The sequence below is a fragment of the Akebia trifoliata genome, chromosome 11, assembly GCF_017979445.1.
Source record: "Akebia trifoliata isolate Shusen 1 chromosome 11, ASM1797944v1, whole genome shotgun sequence".
In the NCBI taxonomy this organism is placed as follows: domain Eukaryota; kingdom Viridiplantae; phylum Streptophyta; class Magnoliopsida; order Ranunculales; family Lardizabalaceae; genus Akebia; species Akebia trifoliata.
In genome coordinates this window covers 49,916,402-49,937,893 of record NC_141385.1, presented here as the reverse complement: position 1 = coordinate 49,937,893, position 21,492 = coordinate 49,916,402, and the positions used below count along the sequence as shown (strand labels likewise).

At 34.3% G+C, this 21,492-nt stretch overlaps 3 protein-coding genes across 3 annotated transcripts; all 3 read left to right on the top strand.

The window, feature by feature from the left end:
• Positions 1–1,946: 1,946 nt before the first annotated feature.
• Positions 1,947–5,701, top strand: LOC147392436 (cytochrome P450 CYP72A616-like). Its single transcript, XM_086459996.1, has 5 exons — positions 1,947–2,304; positions 3,269–3,489; positions 3,725–3,972; positions 4,635–5,022; positions 5,131–5,701. The coding sequence occupies exons 1-5, from the start codon at positions 2,028–2,030 to the stop codon at positions 5,554–5,556; spliced, it is 1,560 nt and encodes a 519-aa protein (XP_086316122.1). The 5' UTR covers positions 1,947–2,027; the 3' UTR covers positions 5,557–5,701.
• A 2,481-nt stretch (positions 5,702–8,182) lies between these two features.
• LOC147392435 (cytochrome P450 CYP72A616-like) lies at positions 8,183–15,453 on the top strand. Its single transcript, XM_086458577.1, has 5 exons — positions 8,183–8,518; positions 12,912–13,132; positions 13,534–13,778; positions 14,359–14,746; positions 14,850–15,453. The coding sequence occupies exons 1-5, from the start codon at positions 8,242–8,244 to the stop codon at positions 15,273–15,275; spliced, it is 1,557 nt and encodes a 518-aa protein (XP_086314703.1). The 5' UTR covers positions 8,183–8,241; the 3' UTR covers positions 15,276–15,453.
• Positions 15,454–18,578: 3,125 nt separating this feature from the next.
• On the top strand, positions 18,579–21,393 carry LOC147392434 (cytochrome P450 CYP72A616-like). The gene is made up of 3 exons (XM_086417285.1): positions 18,579–18,956; positions 19,813–20,033; positions 20,239–21,393. Exons 1-3 carry the CDS (start codon positions 18,677–18,679, stop codon positions 20,485–20,487), a joined length of 750 nt encoding a protein of 249 aa, XP_086273411.1. The 5' UTR covers positions 18,579–18,676; the 3' UTR covers positions 20,488–21,393.
• The last annotated feature ends 99 nt before the right edge of the window (positions 21,394–21,492 follow it).

Below are 21,492 nucleotides of genomic sequence, written 5' to 3'. Positions count from 1 at the left end.
GAATTGATGTGAATTTTAAAGTCACTTCCATATTATTCTTTATTTAATGTACAACATTCCTATCTTAAGAAAAAACATCTATAATTCTAGGGTCTTGTCAAGACACATGTTAAGGTTAAAGTGCAGTAAATACGCTTGCGAAATTGTATTTTGTATCGAAAATGCTCTTAAAAAATCTTTTAAAAAAAAATCAAAATGCCATCAAATGCTTATTTCCAAAGTGTATTTATTGCACTTTGCACACGTTAACAAAATCCATAATTTTGTCTGTGACACCACCATGACAACACAATGTTGTAGGAAATCAACGTAGCATTTTTCTTTTTAATTAGATGGGTTGTAAGAATCAATCAAATGAGTGCTTATATTAAATTGTAGTTCCCAAAATCAATCCAAGCAAAGGCTGAAATGGGAAGATTTCCGTAGGGTCGATTAGTAAACCAAAGTCCTCCTTGGCTCATGCAGTTGTTCCTTTACCATATATATATATATATATATATATATATATATATATATATATATATTAGGGTTATTTAGAGATGCCCTTCAAAGTTTTGATTATTAATAGAGATACCCTTATGTTTTCAATTGGATTATAATCCCTTTGACTTAAGTCATCTGTGAAAGACTCACATAAATGACCTAAATTAATATTCTCATCTTCATCTTCATCTTTTAGCTGAAAAAACACTACGTGAAAATTGAAAATTTTGACAAGAAAACTTGATGGGCCTAAGCCCATAAATTTTAGAAAACTAATTTTGACGGTCTATGGCCATTGAAAGTTTTGATGATCCCAATTCGACAGTTTAGAGCTATCAAATTTCTCCCATCTTTCATTAATTTAATGATTTCGATTCGTTGAAAAAAAATTGATAATGAAATTTGACATCTTGGTCCGTCAAATTTTATGAAATTCGATGGCCTTGGGGCCGTCAAACATAGGTTTTTTTCACGTTGTGAAAACCCTTTGATTTTCTCTCCATATCTAGTCAACTTCAATCTTAGGGTAAATTTTTTTATCCTCACATTCGGCCCTAATATGACATCTCAAACATTCAAATCTCTAAAACAAATTAGGTTCTCAGGGAAATGGAAGGATGGATTCTAGGTAAAAAATCAAGGGTTTTCTATTAGGCATTTACAACTTTTGATTAGAAACTGAGTTTTATTAAATTAAAAGTAATTTTCCTAGAGTTTAATAGCTTATATGGCTATTGGAAGAAAAAGGCAATTCGGCTAAAGATTGAAGTTGAGACCATTTAGATCATTTATATTAATCTCTTAAAGAATACATAGGTCAAGGGGAGTGGCATGAATTTAAAACCATAAGGGGGTATCTCTAATATTTACCAAGGGAGGCCCAAATCAACTTCTTTATAATTTACAAATGTAAGTCACATTGCACACTCCTTTGATCTTGTCGACACGATTTACCAAGAACATTTTGTTCTCTATTTTGTCATATATATCATAAACTTTTTGTCTTTTATTTTTGCAAGCTAGTTGTTCCACCTTTCTGTACCAATAAATTTATCTTAGAGCATTTTGTCACGCCACGTGTCATATCAATATGGGGTAAATTCTGGTGTATCAAAATAAAATAAATTGCTCTTAGTGACAGAAAAGAATGGTTTTATACTCGGTGAGACATATAATGGCATGGAAAATGCTGGAATGACACAAACAAAGACGGTGACAAAATGATGTGGTGTCGCGGATATAATCATAGGTGTTTTTTTACTTGTATCCGGCGAAAAAGCATTTATGGATATGTGCCTGACACCATATCATTTTTGTCACCTTTGTATCTCCATTTGTGTCAGCCCAGCACGATTTTAATGGTATTTTGGTAGTTAAATAGAAAAAGGAGGGTAATTCCATTAATAATTACTCTTAAATTGAATCCACAGCCACTCGCATTATTGCTTATCACCTCTCTCTCTCTCTCTCTCTCGCTCTCGCCTGTGTGCGGTGAAGCTCTTTCTACTTCAAAAGGAAAAAAAAGAAAAAACAAAAAACAAAAAATGGGAGAGTTTTTGATGGGTTCGGTTGCAGTTTCTGCTGCTGTTATGGTGATTATATGGGCTTGTAAAATGTTGTATTGGATATGGTGGAAGCCCATAAAGTTGGGCAGAGAACTGAGGCAGCAAGGCATCAGCGGTCCTCCTTACAAGTTGTTCTACGGGAATCTGAAACAGGAGCTAACTATGATGAAAGAAGCACGATCCAAGCCCAACAACCTTTCCCACAGTATCACACAACGTGTCCTCCCCTTCATTCGCCAAACTGTCAAGAATTATGGTATGTTTTTCAGATGTTTATTTTATTTTGTTGAATTGAATTTATTTTTTCTATTAATTAATTTTGCCTAAGCCAATTAATACTTTAGAGCGTTTTTATTATCATACTCATAGTCATACCAATATACATGGGACGTGCTGACGAGATTTCTTGGGCTTTGAGTGCAAGTCATACCGGGCCAGGTTGTTGAGTTTAGTCCCACATCGGATGTTCATTGCCTTGTCTCTTTCTTTATAAGTTCCTGGGTCTCTTCACTCATTGCCAATTGATTTTGAGTTGGACCCTCAAATTTATCATTGTATCAAAACGGGTCTTTCTATCCTCCACATCACCTAGTTCATATCTTCACAGATACAACAATATTCGAATCCAAAATTTTTATCTAATATTCGAATTCGAATCCAATGGATGTTATAAAATTCTATCCGAATTCGAATCCAATGGATGTTATAAAATTCTATCCGAATTCGACTCCGATTATCCTATCGGATATCGGATAATATCCAATTAGAATTCGAATAATTTGTATATTAAAAAAAACATAATTTTTCCTTATCCAACTGATTTTTTATTATTTAAAAAACCTATTGTATATTATAGTATGTATATAAAATATAAATCAAATCGAATAATATATATTAAATATTATTTCGAATAGGATATTATCGGATTCGAAATGTTAATATCTGAATCCGTATCCCATAAGGATTCGAATATATAAAACTATCCAAATTCGAATCTGATATCCGATTTTTCAAATTCAAATTCAAATTTTCGACTATCCATTGACACCCCTAGCCCAAAGGAGATTCGAAATTTTGTGGGGGTGGTCTTCAAGGCATGGAGAATGCACTGTACCTTGACTGGTCTAAAAATATAAGACACATCAGCCCCATAATAGAATGGGGAGTATCTCTATATCTTGATTTATAACAATTGATTGTTTTTTTTTTATTCAATGTAGGTAAGATTTCTGTTACTTGGTTTGGAGCAACTCCAAGGGTGAATATAATGGACCCAGATCTCATAAAGGATATTCTGTCTAACAAGTTTGGTCATTTTGCGATTCCGAAAGCCAACCCACTGACAAGGTTGTTAGTGTCTGGTTTAGTGAGCTACGAGGGTGAACAATGGGTCAAACATAGAAGGATTATGAATCCAGCCTTCCATTTAGAGAAGTTGAAGGTTAATTTCCTTCTATTATGATCCTTCTCTTAAATATATAGATGCAAGAAAACACATCCTCAAAATTTTATTGATGAATTAGATGTATATTTTTCATACTAAAACAAGAATTAGATGATGATGCTAGTGTTTAATTTCCATACAAAGATAATTATATATAAAGTATGAGGACCACATATTATTGTAATTGTAAATGTTAACAGAAATTGATAATTTTTATTGGTTTTGATTATAGAGGATGCTACCTGCATTTGATATCAGTTGTAGCGATTTAGTTGATAGATGGAAGAAGTCGGTGGTTGCGTCTGAAGGATCGTATGAACTGGATGTGTGGCCGGAACTCCAAAACTTAACTGGAGATGTCATATCTCGAACAGCATTTGGTAGTAGCTATGAAGAAGGGAGACGAATATTCCAACTCCAAAATGAACAGGCTGAGCTTGTCATCCAAGTTGCCCAATCCATTTACATCCCAGGTTTCAGGTATATATATGCTTAAGTAACGATGTCATTACTTATAGATGTAGTAGTTACGTTTATGAATATTTGTATCTTGTGAAAGAAATGTGATAAACAAATACTAATCAAACTGAAAGAAAAAATTTATAAGATGATAGTAAGACCAACTATGCTTTATAGAGAAGAATATTAGACAATCAAGAAGAGCCATATGTTAAGAAATTGAGCATAGAAAAAATGGGGATCTCGAGATAGATGAATAGAAAGACTAGGAAAGATAAAGTTAGAATAGGTGATAAACAAAGAGAAAATTGACTTAGATGATTTAGGGATGTTCAACGAAAATTGATTACAATCTCAATTAGAAGAAATAGTTAAGTTGAAAGTCCTAAGAGAGCAAAATGAAGATTCAAAAGAAATTATATGGAGACAAGGCAAGAAGATATGAACTAACCAGTTTACTCAAGCCCAATTCTTTGGGATATGGCTTAATTTGTTTTGTTGTTGTTGTTGTTGTTGTTGTCATCGTTGTTGTTATTGTGAAGGCAAATTATCGGTGTATATTCCTTTGACTCATCTTTTAAAATTTTATATGCTCTTGAGATAATTCCTATATTAAGTTTCATATTCTTTAATTTATGTAGATTTATAAAATAGTTATTACATATTATCCTATGCAAGTGCAGGTTTCTTCCCACAAGAAGAAATAATAGAATGAAAGAAATCTACAGAGAAGTACGAGATGTGCTAAGGGGTATGATCAATGAGAGGGAAAAAGCAATAAAAAATGGAGAGGCAAATAATGATGACTTACTGGGCTTGTTAATGGAATCTAATATTAAAGAAATTCAAGAACATGGAAAATCTAAGAATGTCGGAATGAGTATCGAACAGGTTATAGAGGAGTGCAAGCTATTCTACTTTGCTGGACAGGAGACGACATCGGTTTTGCTAGCGTGGACAATGGTCGCGTTGAGTATGCATCCCAACTGGCAAATACGTGCGAGGGAAGAGGTCTCGCAAATCTTTGGGACAAGAAAACCAGATTTTGAAGGGTTGAACCACCTAAAAATTGTGAGTATAGTCTTTTTAGTACTCGACATTGTAATTGTTAATATAAAATCAAGGTTCTTCGTATGTACATGGAAATTTTTTCATGAATACCTAAAATCTTCATTGTAGGTAACCATGATACTGTATGAGGTTCTTCGATTATATCCACCCGTGGTTGGGCTCACACGATGTACTCACAAGGTGATGAAATTAGGAGAAATAACTCTTCCCCAAGGAGTACATATTGCATTGCCGACACTTCTCATTCATCATGCTCATGAATTATGGGGTGAAGATGCAGAGGAATTCAATCCAGAAAGATTCTCTGAAGGAATTTCCAAGGCAACAAAGAATCAAGTTTCATTCTTCCCTTTTGGTTGGGGTCCACGAATATGCATTGGGCAGAACTTTGCATTGATAGAGGCTAAGATGGCTCTGGCCATGATTCTACAAAATTTCTCATTCGAGCTCTCGCCAACCTATGTCCATGCTCCTTACACTGTTGTAACTCTACATCCTCAATATGGTGTTCAGATCATCTTGCACAAACTTTGATATCATTTCCGCAGACACCATTATGAATAACTTGAAGGATTTTGTTAAAAAGTCAATCATTCACGTAAAATAATTCGATGTGCAATAATTTCTGTCTTGAAACATATACTTTGATGTGGAAATAATATTACTTGTACTTCTTATATTACTCCTGTTCCTTTTAAATTATAACGTACGCATTTATATTTATGACTTTTTTTTTCAATGAAAACCGTATATACAAACTCAAAATTTCATTTATTCTTCTTTCTACCTTATCATCTATATAAAAACAAAAATACAAATCTCTGATTTCTTAACCAGGAGAAAAAACCTTTAATATGAATTGTCTTTTTTTTTTTAAAGTATTAATTATTAATTATTATAACCTTAAATTTTGTGACCAACTTAAGATAAAATAAAATCAACTTTTACTTAAAAAATAAATAAATAAATGAATTACATGCGGGTTGTCCATCCACAATTATTTGGACGTCTTATTGAAGTTTATTTAGAGAGTTGTTATTGGCACCCAACTTTTACTTTTTACATCCTCAATTTCTAAAATTATTTCTCACAACCTTAAGATTTAAACACACCATTCATACACACTACAAAAGCTTGGTTCAAATTATTAACTCAAACACTACAAAGTATCATAACACATGACACATTCAACTAATTTCAAGAGTTGTTTACAATTAGGATTAGGCTCGTACAAAATCTTAAATTGAACAAATTATATGTCAGAACAAGAAAAAAAAGGGAAGGGGGGGGGGGGGGGGGGGGGAAGGGGAAGAGTTTTTATTGGTCTCCCAAATTTTATTTATTCTCAGCCATTGAATTATTATTTTATTTTAATTGAGGTGTAATAAGTAAAAGTTGGGGTGCCAATATCAGCTCTCTTTATTTATTAAATAAAGATGGTTGGATGAATAGAAAATTCAGGTAGGAGGTTGTTGGGCCAACATTGATGGGCGTGAGCATGTATTAATTTTAGTTCTGATGAAATTCCCCTTGATCTAGGTCTTTTGCGTGATAGAGTAATATAGATAGGGTCCCGTTCAGCAACAAACATTTTGGCAAAATATTTTTCAAAACATGGGTTAGAGTTTTGTGAATGGGCTGATTTTTGGTGAGGATGATCTCTATGGTGAGGAGATCATCCTTACCAAAAATCAGTCCATTCCAAAACTTCTAGCCCCAGTTTACAAGTTGAAAAATCGTGGATCGTCCATTTTTTGTAAATCATTTTTGATGGGGTTAGAAGTTTTGGAATGGGCTGATTTTTGGTGATGATGATCTCCTCACCATAGAGATCATCCTCATCAAAAATCAGCCCATTCTAAAACCTCTAACCCATGTTTTGAAAAATATTTTTCAAAATGTTTGTTGCTGAACATTTCCCATATAGATATCCTAAATTCTTTCATGTATCTTCAACTTCTCGTTGAAAATACCTTGAGTAGTTTTGGCCTCTTCAAGTCGATTGAAATCTTAGTGGTAAAGTATTTTATCCTCGTATTAACATTCAGACCTTAATAAAAAAAGGTAAATCTTTGAAGAAGAAGAATGATAGATTTTTTTATTTTTATTTTAAACTACTAAGGGTAGGTTCAATGGAAATTTGGACCGATAAGCGGTTAATACCTGTAGGTAGAGATTTCAATACCCAGTATGAACATTAATTCTTAGGGACTATCCGCAAGGGTGCACCCTCGCTTACCTAGTACGTGTGATGTGCAAGTGTTAAACGTGTCCTGGGATTAGTCTTTGGACAAGATCATGGTTTATGGATTGGACAAAAATCCAGATATGAGCCCAATTTTTGTCAACAGTGATACCTAATTTTTAAAAAAAGATTGATGAAATTTTCAATATAAAAAATAAAGACTTTAGAAGACAACATTGTATCTATCTATTAAAAATTTAGAGGTTGAAGATGACAAAAATTTAGGGAAAAGTGTTTACCTTAATATTTTATTTCTTATAATTTTTTAAGAAAGTATAAGGATACAATTTTTTTATAGAAAAAAAAAATACATAAAATTAAAGATGATGGATTGAAAACATGGTAGAATAAAATCAAGGATGGATTGAAATTGAAGATGATGGATTGAAAAATACTTGACAATCTAACTACCGCACGTGACATTTTCAATTAACTACTTGATGTGACAAGTTTGGGAATTATACCGTAGATCTATACTCCTTGAGAAACATGATTCTCTCGAGATACATTTTTTTATGGGAAAACACAACCGTATATCCCGAGGGGTACAAATTTATGATTCCAAACTTGTCACGTGAGAGTAGTCAATTGAGTTTGCCACGTGGGGAGACAAATTATCACGATTCTTTGAGAAATTTTGCTCATTTTTATTTTGTGCCATTTTGATACACTATAGTATTGACTATTCCCTCTTTCATATGGCAAGTAGCATGAAAATTTCTAAATAATTATTTTCGTAAAACGTAAGCGGGGGACCAACCGTGCCACATGGCATCACAGCGATAGAGAAGAAAGTTTTTCTACTATGAGACATGTCGGTCAGAGATAATGGCATTTCAGTAGTTAATTTTAAAATGGAGGGTAATTCCATTACTAAGTTACATAAATTGGATCTTTCCCAATCTTATCCTTCTCTCTCGCCTGTATTTGGGGTGAAGCTCTGACTACTTGAAAAAAAATTAGGAGAAAAAGGAATGGGAGATTTTTTGAGGGTTTGTGTCGCAGCTTCAGCTGCTGTTATGGTGATTATATGGGCCTGGAAAATGTTGTATTGGATTTTGTTGAAGCCCATGATGCTGGAGAGATGCTTGAAGCAACAAGGCATCAGAGGTTCTCCCTACAAGTTGTTCTATGGGAACCTCAAAGAGATCATAAGTATGACGAAGGAAGCACGATCCAAGCCCATGAACCTTTCCCACAATTTCACACCACGTGTCCTCCCCTTCATTCGCCAAAGTGTCAAGAATTATGGTATGTATTTTCAGTTATTTCGTTCGATTTAATTTTTTTGCTGTACATTCGGGTAAACCGAACAAACTGAACCGAATTTTCAGGTTTGGATTCGGTTTTTGTCAAAATCGGAATCGAACCTGAAAGTTCAGCTTCGGTCCGGCCGGATTTGTATAGAACATAAAACCGAAACCAGAAATTTCGGGTTTTCTTCGGCTCGATTCTATTAAAATATGTTTTTTTTTTTAACTTCTAAAAGTAATTTTTTATTACTAGTTAAATATTTAATATTATTTTTCTCATTAATTAAAATTTATTACCATAAAATAGTCATTCTGTTGTTGTCTATTGTATAAAATATTTTAAAATATAAAGATAGAAACAATTTTTTTAATTGATAATTATTTATTACTATAAAATAATTATTCGGTTGACTATTGAATAAAGTATAAGATAGAAAGATAGATTCTCTTTTTTTTTATATTCGGTAATTATTTATTACAATAAAATAATTACTTTGTTTTCAACTATTTATAGAAAAAATTGAGATTTCTTTTCAAATTTTCTTCAATTCTACTATTTTTCTCTGTAAGAATTTCATCAACGGGTGTGAAATGTGATTTTATTGAGAATTCTTGGATGAATATTACATAAACCCTAATAGAGTATTTATAGAGATTACATCAACCAAGATATATGAATAATATTCTAGAATATCGTAATTAATATATTCTAAATATCAATAAATATTCTAGAATATCCTCCATCACAGCCTTCCATTTGTGATGATATACATTGACAATGATACAGTGTATCTCATGTACCTTAATACAATGCATCTTGTTCTCTAACAACGAGCACATTTTGAATTCTTTTTCCAACATCATATCAATCTTGTAGATACGTGGACTTCAAAACCTTTGGGGTTTTGAGTTTATCTACACAAGTTTAAGAGTCGCCAACATTCAATTAAGATGTAAATGGGCACCATAAAAGAGTTTTGAAATTCAGCTTTTTCTTTGCTTATAATGACTCTCATATCCAAATGGATAAGGAAAAGGTCTTCTTAGAAATTCTATGATAAGGGAGTTTGGTTGAGGGACAAGGAATGTGTTTGGTACCTTGTTCCTCCCATCCTAAGATGGTTTGATCAAAAGTAAAATTAGAAACTCATTTTTTTGGGGTTCCAAAGATAAAAGAAGCTATAATTTTTTTTAAGAAAATTGACTATAGTTTATTTCTCCAAAATAAGCAAATTAATGATGATGAGCAAGCCCCTAGTAGAAGTAGGTGCTTGCTGGATTTTTTTGTGAGCTTAGGACTTTGATGAAAGTCCACATAGATTTCATCATTTAGGGTTCTCAAAAATTCAAAACAAGTTTATGTGCTCCCTTTGGAGACGTTATTTGTTAGTTTGATTCTTAAGTGATGTTCATGGATTGAACAAAATCATGTTGGAAGCAAACCTTATGCATGAAATTTTTGTCCATTCTTGGATAGTATTTGTTGGCTCTAAATGTTGAATATAGGTCCATAAGGACCTATACTCTTGCTTGTAGCCATTTTAGAAACGAGTGTGTGCAAAGTGTATGCATGTGATGGACTCATCAAGAGAAGATTACCTCCTAAGAGGGTTTAGTCTCTAGCTTTATTGTCGTCAAAGAAAAGAAGAAAATATACATCTAATTTAGAAAATTAAATTTGCAAGAAAATTAAATGGAATGTAAAACAACTATATTATGAAAGTTAAATTGCATGAAGGTACGTAAAAGTAAAGCATCATAATCTAATGTTCTGAAAGAGCTTATTAATGACTTATTAGGGAAGATAATCTCTAGGAGGGATTACTCTTTCTCCCCTAGCCTCTAGACTAAAAATTTAGGAAATTACATTAGAAAGCATGAAATTAAACTTGCAAATAGGAAAAGTACTTAAAATAAGAGAGGGGGGTGATAAGGAGGAGATTAGAGGGGGGGAGAATGGAGGGTTTAATCCCACCTTAGTCTTCTTCTTCCTCTTTCCTCTTCTTCTAATTCTTTTTCTTGATTTTTTCTTTTATGGATTTTGGGAGAGATTTAAGAGAGTAAGAAGGCTTGAGAGATAGGGAGGGATTTCGGTAGAATTTTGGATCATCAAATGAGCTCCATTTGCTCTGGAAGGATTTCCTATTTTTAAGATTTTGGGAAATCCTTCGGGATAAAGTGGTCTTAAATCTTCAAGTTCCCAATAATTTCACTAAAACCTTAATGAAAAATCGCAATTATTCCTCTTCTCCTTGGCTTTGATGGTTATTACTCTCTTGTTGAGTTTAACTAATCTTGACCATCAATGGTAGGATAGTAAAAATCCAAAAGTTCTAGAGAATTCTTGATGGAGGTTAGAATGGTCTTAAGACCTTGACCTTGAGTCAATGTGAGGGAAATAAGTTAAATGACATGTAATTAGATGATAGGTTTTTGGCTTCTTTGGTCACTTCTCTTAATAGAATTTCCAACAAACTAGGGATTAAAGGATCAATTGGCACAAATTCTAGAGAAATCTCTAAGGAAGATAATGTAGTCATGGGCTTTGGAAGATAGTCAATTTACATTGACTGCCATGAAAGCTTTGAATTTTGAAGAATATTAGATGGGTAGAAGTGGGAATGGGTCCTAACAAACTTGGGTTAAGGAGGTAATTATCCTTGAGTAGGATCAAGCAAGACAAAGTCTATGTTAAAAGATTTAGAAAATTATGAGAAGACCAAAGTAGTGGAATTTATTGGAGAGTTGAAGAGGGGTAAAAATATAAAAATGAGAGATTTCTTAAGGGAAAAGCTGCTAAAAAGAGGGGGGGGGGGGTTTGGTGGTCATTTTCCCTAATAAAATTCGAGCACATATGGGATTTGGATGTACATTAGGTACGATCAGGCAAAAATCAATTTTTTATTATTAAATCTGATTTTCTTGATTGATTTGATTTGGATCCACTTGACTGCTCGAAATTATTTTGATTTGAACCTCGATACTGAATTCAAATGAGCTCTCGAGCTTATTCGATTAAATTGGGTATGTACGAATCTTGTAGGTTAATGCAACACTTTACCATTTCTGGTGACAACTTACTTCGATAATTGTTAAGTGCTCACCATTGTCCACTAAATATTACTTCTAAAAGCACTTTAGACACTGGAACAATTTGTAAACCACGGACTATAGTAGACACTGGAACGATTAGAGATTAGTAAATCACGAGTTGTGGCAAAAAGATCAAGAAGTCTATTTTCGAGTCATTATCATAATCTATATCACTAGTTAGTGGGTCTAGATAGTGTTGCATTTTAGATGAACCACCGCTTTCCATCAAATGGTTTAAACGTACTATACTCCATCGCATGGTTATCATGTGCAAGAAGTGACCTCGCTACTTGATCCTACACTACTACTTTTCTATGTGACTGATATTCTTAATAAAATATTATTAATATTGATTTTGTTTCATTTAAAAGTTCATAACCAATATTACTATTAATATAGATTTATTGATAGATAGGGGATTAATGGTTAGCAAATGAAGTTGGGTTCAAAGGGGTTTGAACCTAGGACTTGGGAACAACACTCCACACGTCTTACCACATGGCTAAGTTGGCACTTCAATATTACTATTACCATCATCATTACATTCTATCTAAATTATAATCCTTTTAATTATGTCTAGGATCTCTTTGAACTAAAAACCAAACCAAATCAATCGGTTTTTCAAGGCATTGGGCGATAGACTACACCTAGGTTCAAACCCTCACGTGACAAATAGAATGTTAGAATAGTTTAAGGTTGGTTTTGATTGTGATTACCAACTTGGCCTTCTATGGTTAGCTGTTTACCATGCAACATAGTGACAAAGTCGGGGTTCGGGAATAATTCGGCAATATACATAGGGAAATATTCGGCACCCTACGTTTTGCCCTACGTGTTTTGTCTTACATGGGTTAGTCCTCACCAAAAATCAGCCCATTCTGAAACTTCTAGCCCATGTTTACAAGTTGAAGAATCGTGGACCATCCATTTTTTATAAACCACATTTGATGGGGTTAGAAGTTTTGGAATGAGATGATTTTTGGTGAGGATGATCACCTCACCAAAAATCAGTCCATTCCAAAACTTCTAACCCATGAAGGACAAAACACATAGGGCAAAACGCAGGGTGCCGGACATGAGCCATATATATATATGTTTCATATGAATGATAAAGTTGCACTTAAAAAATACTAAAATAAAGTAATCTGTGATTTTTTTTTTCAAAAAATCATTGATTAAATCATGAGTTTTCAAAAAAAAAAAAAATGGCAGATTTTTGTCACTATACCATGCAGAATGAACCAAATTGATGAACTAATGATATTCCCTATAACAATTGAATTTGCTATTGAATGCAGGTAAGATATGTGTTACTTGGTTTGGAACAACTCCCCGGGTGAACATAATGGACCCAGATCTCGTAAGGGATGTTCTTTCCAACAAGTTCGGCCACTTTGCCAAGCCCAAATCAAACCCACTCACCAGATTATTAGTGACTGGGTTAGTGAGCTATGAGGATGAACAATGGGCCAAACATAGAAGGATTATGAATCCGGCCTTCCATCTAGAGAAATTGAAGGTTTCCCTCTATTATGATCTCTCTTTTCTCTAAATATATATGCAAGAACACCCTTAAAATTTTATTTTTGAATTAGATCTATATTTTCATAATGATGAAAAATGAAGTAGATGATGATGGCAGTGCTCTCCATACAAACATAATATATTAATTATAAATTTAAATGGAACAATGATTTTCTGACGCCCCCCTCTGACACACTCCCCCTACGCCCTCATCACATAATCGTAGATCATTTGCCTTGGGATACATAAAACCATAAATCTTTTTCTTGTGTATCTTGAGGAAAATTATCTACGGTTCTGTGATGAGGGTGTAGGGGGGCGTCAAATTATCACAACTCTTTTAAATGCTTACCCTACACTGATAATGTTCTGTAATTTTGTTGGTGTTGGAAATAGCGGATGTTACCTGCATTTGAGACTAGTTGTAGCGAGTTAGTTAACAGATGGAAGAAATTGGTTGAGTTGGAAGGGTCGTATGAATTAGATGTGTGGCCTGAACTCCAAAACTTAACTGGAGATGTCATCTCTCGAACAGCATTTGGTAGCAGCTATGAAAAAGGGAGACGGATATTCCAACTCCAAGGTGAACAGGCCGAGCTTGTCATCCAGGTTGCTCAATCCATATACATCCCAGGTTTCAGGTACACTTAAAGATTTTTTGTCGTATTTATTATAACTCTTTCTTCCCATTAAGACAACCGAACAAAGCCATTGCATATGGATGGACTAATTTAAATTTATGAATACATATTCATATCGAGAAAGCAATGAGACAATTGTATATTGTTCAAACTAAAAGGAATAGCTCCAATAGGCGATAAACTAAGAGAAAGTTGGCTGAGGTAGCTTGGCCACGTTAAATGTAGCCCAATAGAGTGTCAGTTAGGAAAAAAAAATTCAAATTTAAGGTCTTAAAAGGGGAAGAATCAGATTAGAAGTGCTTGGATGGAGATAGTGAAAGCAAATATGAACTGATTTGTTCAGTCGAGTACCCCTTAATTCTTTGGGATGTGGCTTTGTCGTTGTTGTAACATTCATATTGTGCAGGAAATTATCGGTGTTTTTTCCTTTGAGTCATCTTCTAAAATTTTATACCTTCTTGGGATAATTCCTAGATTAAGTTTCATCTCCTTTTTTAATTATTTTTTTCTGTTTCGATATATGAGATAATTTCATATTCATCCTTTGGCTTCTAATTTCACCAAAGCTAATCATGTGCAGGTTTCTTCCCACAAAGAGAAACAATAGAATGAAGGAAATTTACAAAGAAGTGCGAGTTCTGTTAAGGGGTATGATCAATGAGAGGGAGAATGCAATAAAAAATGGAGAAGTGAGTAATGATGACTTATTGGGCTTGCTAATGGAATCTAATATTAAAGAGATTCGAGAACACGAAAAATCTAACAATGTCGGCATGAGTATTGAAGAGGTTATAGAGGAGTGTAAACTATTCTACTTTGCAGGACAGGAGACAACATCGGTTTTGCTTGTGTGGACAATGGTAGTGTTGAGTATGCATCCAGACTGGCAAATGCGTGCAAGGGAAGAGGTCTTGCAAATCTTCGGGACAAGAAAACCAGATTTTGAAGGGTTGAACCACCTAAAAATTGTGAGTATTATTCTTTGATACTCGACATTGTTAGTGTTCCTGTAAAATCACGATACTTGATGTAGATAAAAATTCTCATGAATGCCTAAATTTTTTGTTGTAGGTAACCATGATAATGTACGAGGTTCTTCGATTATATCCTCCCGTGGTAATGCTTACACGATGTACTTACAAGACAATGAAACTAGGAGAAATCACTCTACCACCAGGAGTACATATCACATTGCCAACCCTCCTCATTCATCACGATTGCGAATTTTGGGGTGATGATGCAGAAGAATTCAACCCAGAAAGATTCTCTGAAGGAATTTCAAAGGCTACAAAGAATCAAGTCTCATTTTTCCCATTTGGTTGGGGTCCACGAATATGTATCGGGCAGAACTTTGCATTGATAGAGGCAAAGATGGCTCTGGCCATGATTCTACAAAATTTCTCATTCGAGCTCTCGGCCACCTATGTCCATGCTCCTTACACTGTTATAACTCTTCATCCTCAGTATGGTGTTCAGATCATCTTACATAAACTTTAATTTCACATCCTCATATACACTATATATTATGAATAATTCGAAGGATGCCATATTTAATTATGGAATCATTCACAAAAAATAATTCAATGTACAGTTATGAATTTTGTTTTTAGCTCTAATTCTCCTATCTTGGAACAAATATTTTGATGTACAAATAGTGTTTTTACTTCTTCACCTATATTACTACGCGATTTATAGTGTACTGATTTATGTGTATGATGTTTTTTTTTTCAATGAAAACCATATCAAAATCAAAGCTCTCATGATTCTTTTGATGTAATGGTCATTTTTAATTTAGTGGTTGAAGACTGAAGTTCCGTACTTCCAAATATCTGAAATAGCAAGTCTTTTGTTTTGTTTAATTAAAGAGTTGTGATAATATGACTACCCCACGTGCCATACTCAATCGACTACCTGAAGTGATAAGTTCGGGAACTGTAGATCTATACTCCTCGGGATACAAGGTTCCCTTGAGATACATTTTTTATGGGGAAGTGCAGCTGTGTATCCTGAGGAGCACAGATCTACAGTTCCCGAACTTGTCACGTCAGGGTAGTCGATTGAGTTTGTCACGTGGGGTAGTCAGATTATCACGATTCTTAATTAAATCCTTGATGAGTTGTGAAGGTCCATATACCAGTAGCGGCAGATTGTTTTATGACCCAACCACTTGATCCTGGTTCCCCAAATGCCAGATTTGGTAAATTTGGTAGGACAACTCTAAAGCTCTTCATCATACCAAAGTGCACTCTCTTCCTCTATTGAAGAGAGAGATCGACTAGCCTGTCAAAGCACCAAAAAACAATTGGTGTTGCTCGATTAGTCATCAAGATGAATGTCTTAAAACATTAAACTCGATTCTACACAAAAACTTAATTGCACTGACATGATCTAAAAAATTGATCATGAAAGAGTTTGACTGTATATATAGATCCACATCTTCCATTATTGGATGTAAATTCAGACCTTCTTTGACTATCTCAATTCACATTCTTTGGGGCCGTCTTATGCTCTTCTAGAACCTTTTAACTTATATATTCCTTCTAATTAGGGTTATAATCAACCTTCTCTGAATGCTATTAAATCATTTTACCTTTATTATATGATGGTATCGTTTTCATTGGCAAGGATGCAGCTATTAATGGATTGATAAACAACAGGGAAAGTGTGAATATAAGAGGATCACAGCGCTACACTGGGGCATGACACACTCTCATAGTGAAGGAAAATATACACTCAAACAATTCCTCTTACCTGTAAGGGTGGAAAGACTTGAATCCATAACCTTTACGAATTTATTTTTTATAATAAAATAAGGATAAAATGGTAATAGTAAAATAACATTCAAATCTGAGGCTTTGACCCATTGCTTAGTTAGTTTAACACATTGCAAAACAACTTTGAGGTCGTGAGTTCAAGTCAACCAACTTACCTATAAAAAAAAATTCAAATCTTAACACCCTATCGTGTAGGTGAGTAGGTAAGTATGAATGCCAAAACGTTGAGCGGATCAACAAAGAATTACATTGAATCAAAAGGGGTTAAATTGTAATTTTCATCTTATTATAAAATCAAATAAAAAACAGGTGGGTCCGTCCTCAATCAATCAAGATCGGCAACTGATTAATTTTTGTATTGAAGTTTCTTCATTCTTAGAATGATTAGAGTATTCAACTTTAAGACCATGGGCTGTGGTGATGAATTGGTCGCAGTTAGAATGTTCAACTTTGAGACCATAGCGATGGGTTGTCATCACCAACCACAAAGTAGCCACATTCTAGAACACAAAAGTACACTTCATTCTCACGCTTGGTATTGATATATTTTTAGGTTTTTCAAAATATTATTTTAAAACAACATGAATTTTTATAAAACGAAAGGATTATACGGATAAAATAAAATATTACAATAACTAAAGCCAAAAAAAAAAAGGTCCAATGATCAAGAATTACCTGATCTGGCCCCGACCCGAATCAAGTATAATTGGTTGGGCCTAATCCTCCGTAGCTCCCTTTAGAGCATTTCAATGGGAGAAGATCCTCTCTAGGTCATTTTCGTGTAGTTCTCTATAGCTATTATCAATTGTTAAGGGTGTGCCACACCATCATGATGCTTACATCAAATCTTTTAAATTTAGGAGTTCAGTGAATGTCCTTTTTCAAATAATTGATTAGAGATTGTTTTTAATCTGATCTAAACCATGAATACAAGAAGACTAAGTTGTTATCTTTCTTCAATGCAATATTCTATGGACCATAGAACAAGAGCCACAAGACATGTCCAGAAGACACCAAAATCTATTACTTTGAAATTGGGAGTTTAGTGATCCTCCATTTAAAAAATGTTGGAAATGGGGAAAAAATTCAGATCTAGGCCATGAACACTAATTGCGTGAGATGTGATTTATTTATTTGTTGAATAATGATAAACTAACACCTTCCCCTTTGACATACATCTCTATACACTCCTGACGTGGCATATGATAGAACCATAGATTTTTTTTATCGGGATACACATATTATGAGGATGTGCAGTTGTGTATCCTGAGAAAAAATCTATGATTTTGGCACATGCCACGTCAGGGGTGATGTCAGAAGAATGAGGATGGTATGCACGCCAGGTGGAGGACTGAGGCCCTCCTCCCACACCCTAATGCACGTCACATAAGTCGTTATCCAAGGAAAATTTTAAAAGGAGATATTTTAGACACTATATGGTGTGTATTGGGGTGTGAGAGGAGGATTGAAATCCTCCTCCCTGGATGTGTTGGGTTTAGTCCCACATTGAACATTCATGGCCTTGTCTCTCTCCTAATAAACTCTTGGGCCTATCCACTCATAACTAATTGATTTTGAATTGGACCTCCAAATTTATCATAGGATCAGAGTCGGCCTTTCTCTTCTCCATTTCAATTAGTTCATGTCTCCACGTTCCTTGGCCCAGTAGCCCACACATGCAGAGGCGTGTTGACTTTAGTCCCACATTAGACATTCATTGCCTAGTCTCTCTCCTAATAAGCTCTTCGGCCTCTCCACTCTTATTAGTTTCTCAACCATGGTTTCAAAAACTCGTCTGAGACCAAGACATATCACCCAAGTTGTCTTGGTATTAGACAAACCAATGTAACGGACGAGATTAAAAATCCCACAGTGAATGATATCTCTCAAATGAATCGGAAAACTCATCCGAGATGACTCAGTCAAACGAGACGAAAGGAGAAAGCGAGTTTTAAAATCATGTTCTCAACATGTGTCTCTTTCATCTGCGGAGAAACGTTACATGGAAAGACACGTTATAGCGTCATTTCCGTAGTTAATTGGGAAAAAGGAGGGTAATTCCATTGCAAGTTTCTCTATGATCGCTTCTCTTCCCTCTCGTGTCTTGGTGTGAAGAAGCGAAAAATGGGAGAGTATTCGATGGCTTCAGTTGCAGGTTCTGCTGTTGTAGTTATTGTGATTATATGGGCCTGGAAAATACTGTATTGGATATGGTTGAAGCCCATGAAGATGGAGAGGGAACTGAGGCAGCAAGGGATCAGAGGTCCTTCTTACAGGTTGTTCTATGGGAACCTGAAAGAGGAAGTAAGTATGATGAAGGAAGCACAATCCAAGCCTATCAACCTTTCTCACAACATAGCACCACGTGTCCTCCCCTTCTTGCGCCAAACTGTTAATAATTTTGGTATGTTTCAGCGAATTTTTTGGATTTAATAAGTTATTGCTTTTATTAATGAAAATTGCTAAAAGGACACTACAGGGCTGTGTGTATGGAATTATATATGCTTTTCCTCGAGATATTAGTGAAAACATTTATGATTATGTGCACATCGCCAATCATAGATTTTTTTTTTCAAAGTCAACGGTTCACTGCATACTATCACATCAGCACAGCAGTGTCAAAGGAAGTCGGTTCAGTGTTTTCGTTGATTAATTGATTCTTTACATAGAAAACTGCTATTGGCACCCCCACCTTTTACTTATTACACTCCTAATTTATTAAATTATTGACCATAAATTCTTGTAACACATTCAAAAAATTTCAAAAAGTTATTTATAACAAGGATTAGGCTCATATAAAATCTTAAATCTAACAAATAAAAATCTAAATCAGAAGATAGAGTTATTATTATAACCATAATTTTTACTTATTCTCAATCATTGATTTATTTATTTTTATTTTTATTTTAATTAGGATGTAATAAATAAAAGTTGGTGTGCGAATAGCAGCTCTCCTTCTATAAATTGCCTTTCAAAAAAAAAAAAAAAAAAGTTCGGTGATGGACGCCCATGGTTTACGTACGTGGCTAACATGGTAAGAGCACAAAACCATAGATTTTTTCATCGGGATACTAAAAAAAAAGATGTGCGGTTTGTGTATCCTTGCCACATCATCCGCGTACTCAACTTCGTGCAGTCATCATTTTTCAATAAAGACAAACATTTAGTTTGTAAAGGATCAAAAGACAAGACAACTATGAACTAATAATGATTTGTTTAGAACTTCAAATGTTAAAAAATTGAATTTGTTATTAATACAGGTAAGATATCTCTTTCGTGGTTTGGAACAACTCCTGCTGTGAATATAATGGACCCAGATCTTATAAGGGATATTTTGTCCAACAAATTTGGTCATTTTGCCAAGCCCGAACCAAACCCATTTATAAGCTTGTTAGCTGGTGGGCTATTGAACTACGAAGGTGAAAAATGGGCCAAACATAGAAGAATAATCAATCCAGCTTTCCATGCAGAAAAGTTGAAGGTTTGCTTCTATTGTAATCTTTCTCTCAAATATATAGATGGAAGAATTTTATTTTTGAATTAGGCCTATTTTTTTCATGAAGAAAAATGAAGTAGATGATAAAAGGTAGAGCTCTCTTTACAAACATAATTGTATTAAAAGTGTTGTAATTTTAAATTTTAACACAGCATTGATTATGTACTATAATTTTTTGTTGTTGTTATAGCGGATGTTACCTGCATTTGAAACTAGTTGTAGCGAGTTGGTCAATAAGTGGAAGAAGTTGGTTGCATCCGAGGGATCGTATGAACTAGATGTGTGGTCCGAACTCCAATACTTAACCGGAGATGTCATATCTCGAACAGCATTTGGTAGCAACTATGAAAAAGGGAGACGAATATTCCAACTCCAAAGTGAACTGGTTAAACTTGTTATACAGTCAGCTCAGTTCCTATACATCCCTGGTTTCATGTAAGATTTCTGATTGTGTGAACAATTTATTTATTGACAATTGATGCCATCACTTATAAATGAACTTGTTGAGTTTAGTATCATATCCGATACTCATTGCCTTGTCTCTCTCATTATAAGACCTAGGCCTCTTCACTACTTGGTTTTGAGTTGGACTCCCATATTTATCATAGTATTAGAGCGGGCCTTTCTCTCCTCCTCATAGCCTAGTTCATATCTCCAAGTTATTCGGCCCAGTCCAACCCACACGTGTGGGGGCGTGTTGAGTTTAGTCCCATACTGGATATTCATTCCTTTATCTCTCTCCTCATAAGCTCTTGAGCCTCTCCACTCATTGCCACTTGATTTTGAGTTAGACCCCAAATTTATCACAACTAATTTATGTAATTGAATATTCATATCTTTAAAGCAATGTGAATACACAAATTAATCAAATTAAAATATAAAACGATAGCAAAACCAGCTATGCTTTATGGAACTGAATGTTGGAAGTCAAGAAGCATCATATAATAAATTGAGGGTCGTAGAGATGAGGATGCTAAGATAGACGAGTGAAAAGTCTTGGAAGTTTAAATTAGAAATGAATGTATATATGAAAAATGTAAGAGTGACTATGATAGGCTATAAAATTATAAGAGAAAGTTGGCCGAAATGTTTGGGCCATGTTCAATGAAGGCTTGTTGCAATCTTAATTAGAAGAAATATTCAAGTTAAAGGTCCTAAAAGATTGAGAAGAAGACTTAAAACAATTTTGATGGAGAGACACTGAAAGCAAATACAAATTGTTTTGTTCAATTGAATACCCAAATTGTTTGGGATAAATCTTTATTGTTGTCTCGAGTATATATGTCGTGAAGGAAAATTATTGGAGTATGTCCCTTTGAGTCTTTTTTTTTTTTTTTTTTTTAATTTAAAAAAAAAAATGAGATTCTTGTGGTACTTCCAATACATATGCTTCGTTTAGCGTTAAATATAAAATAGTTACATATTTATTCATTGGCTTCTTACT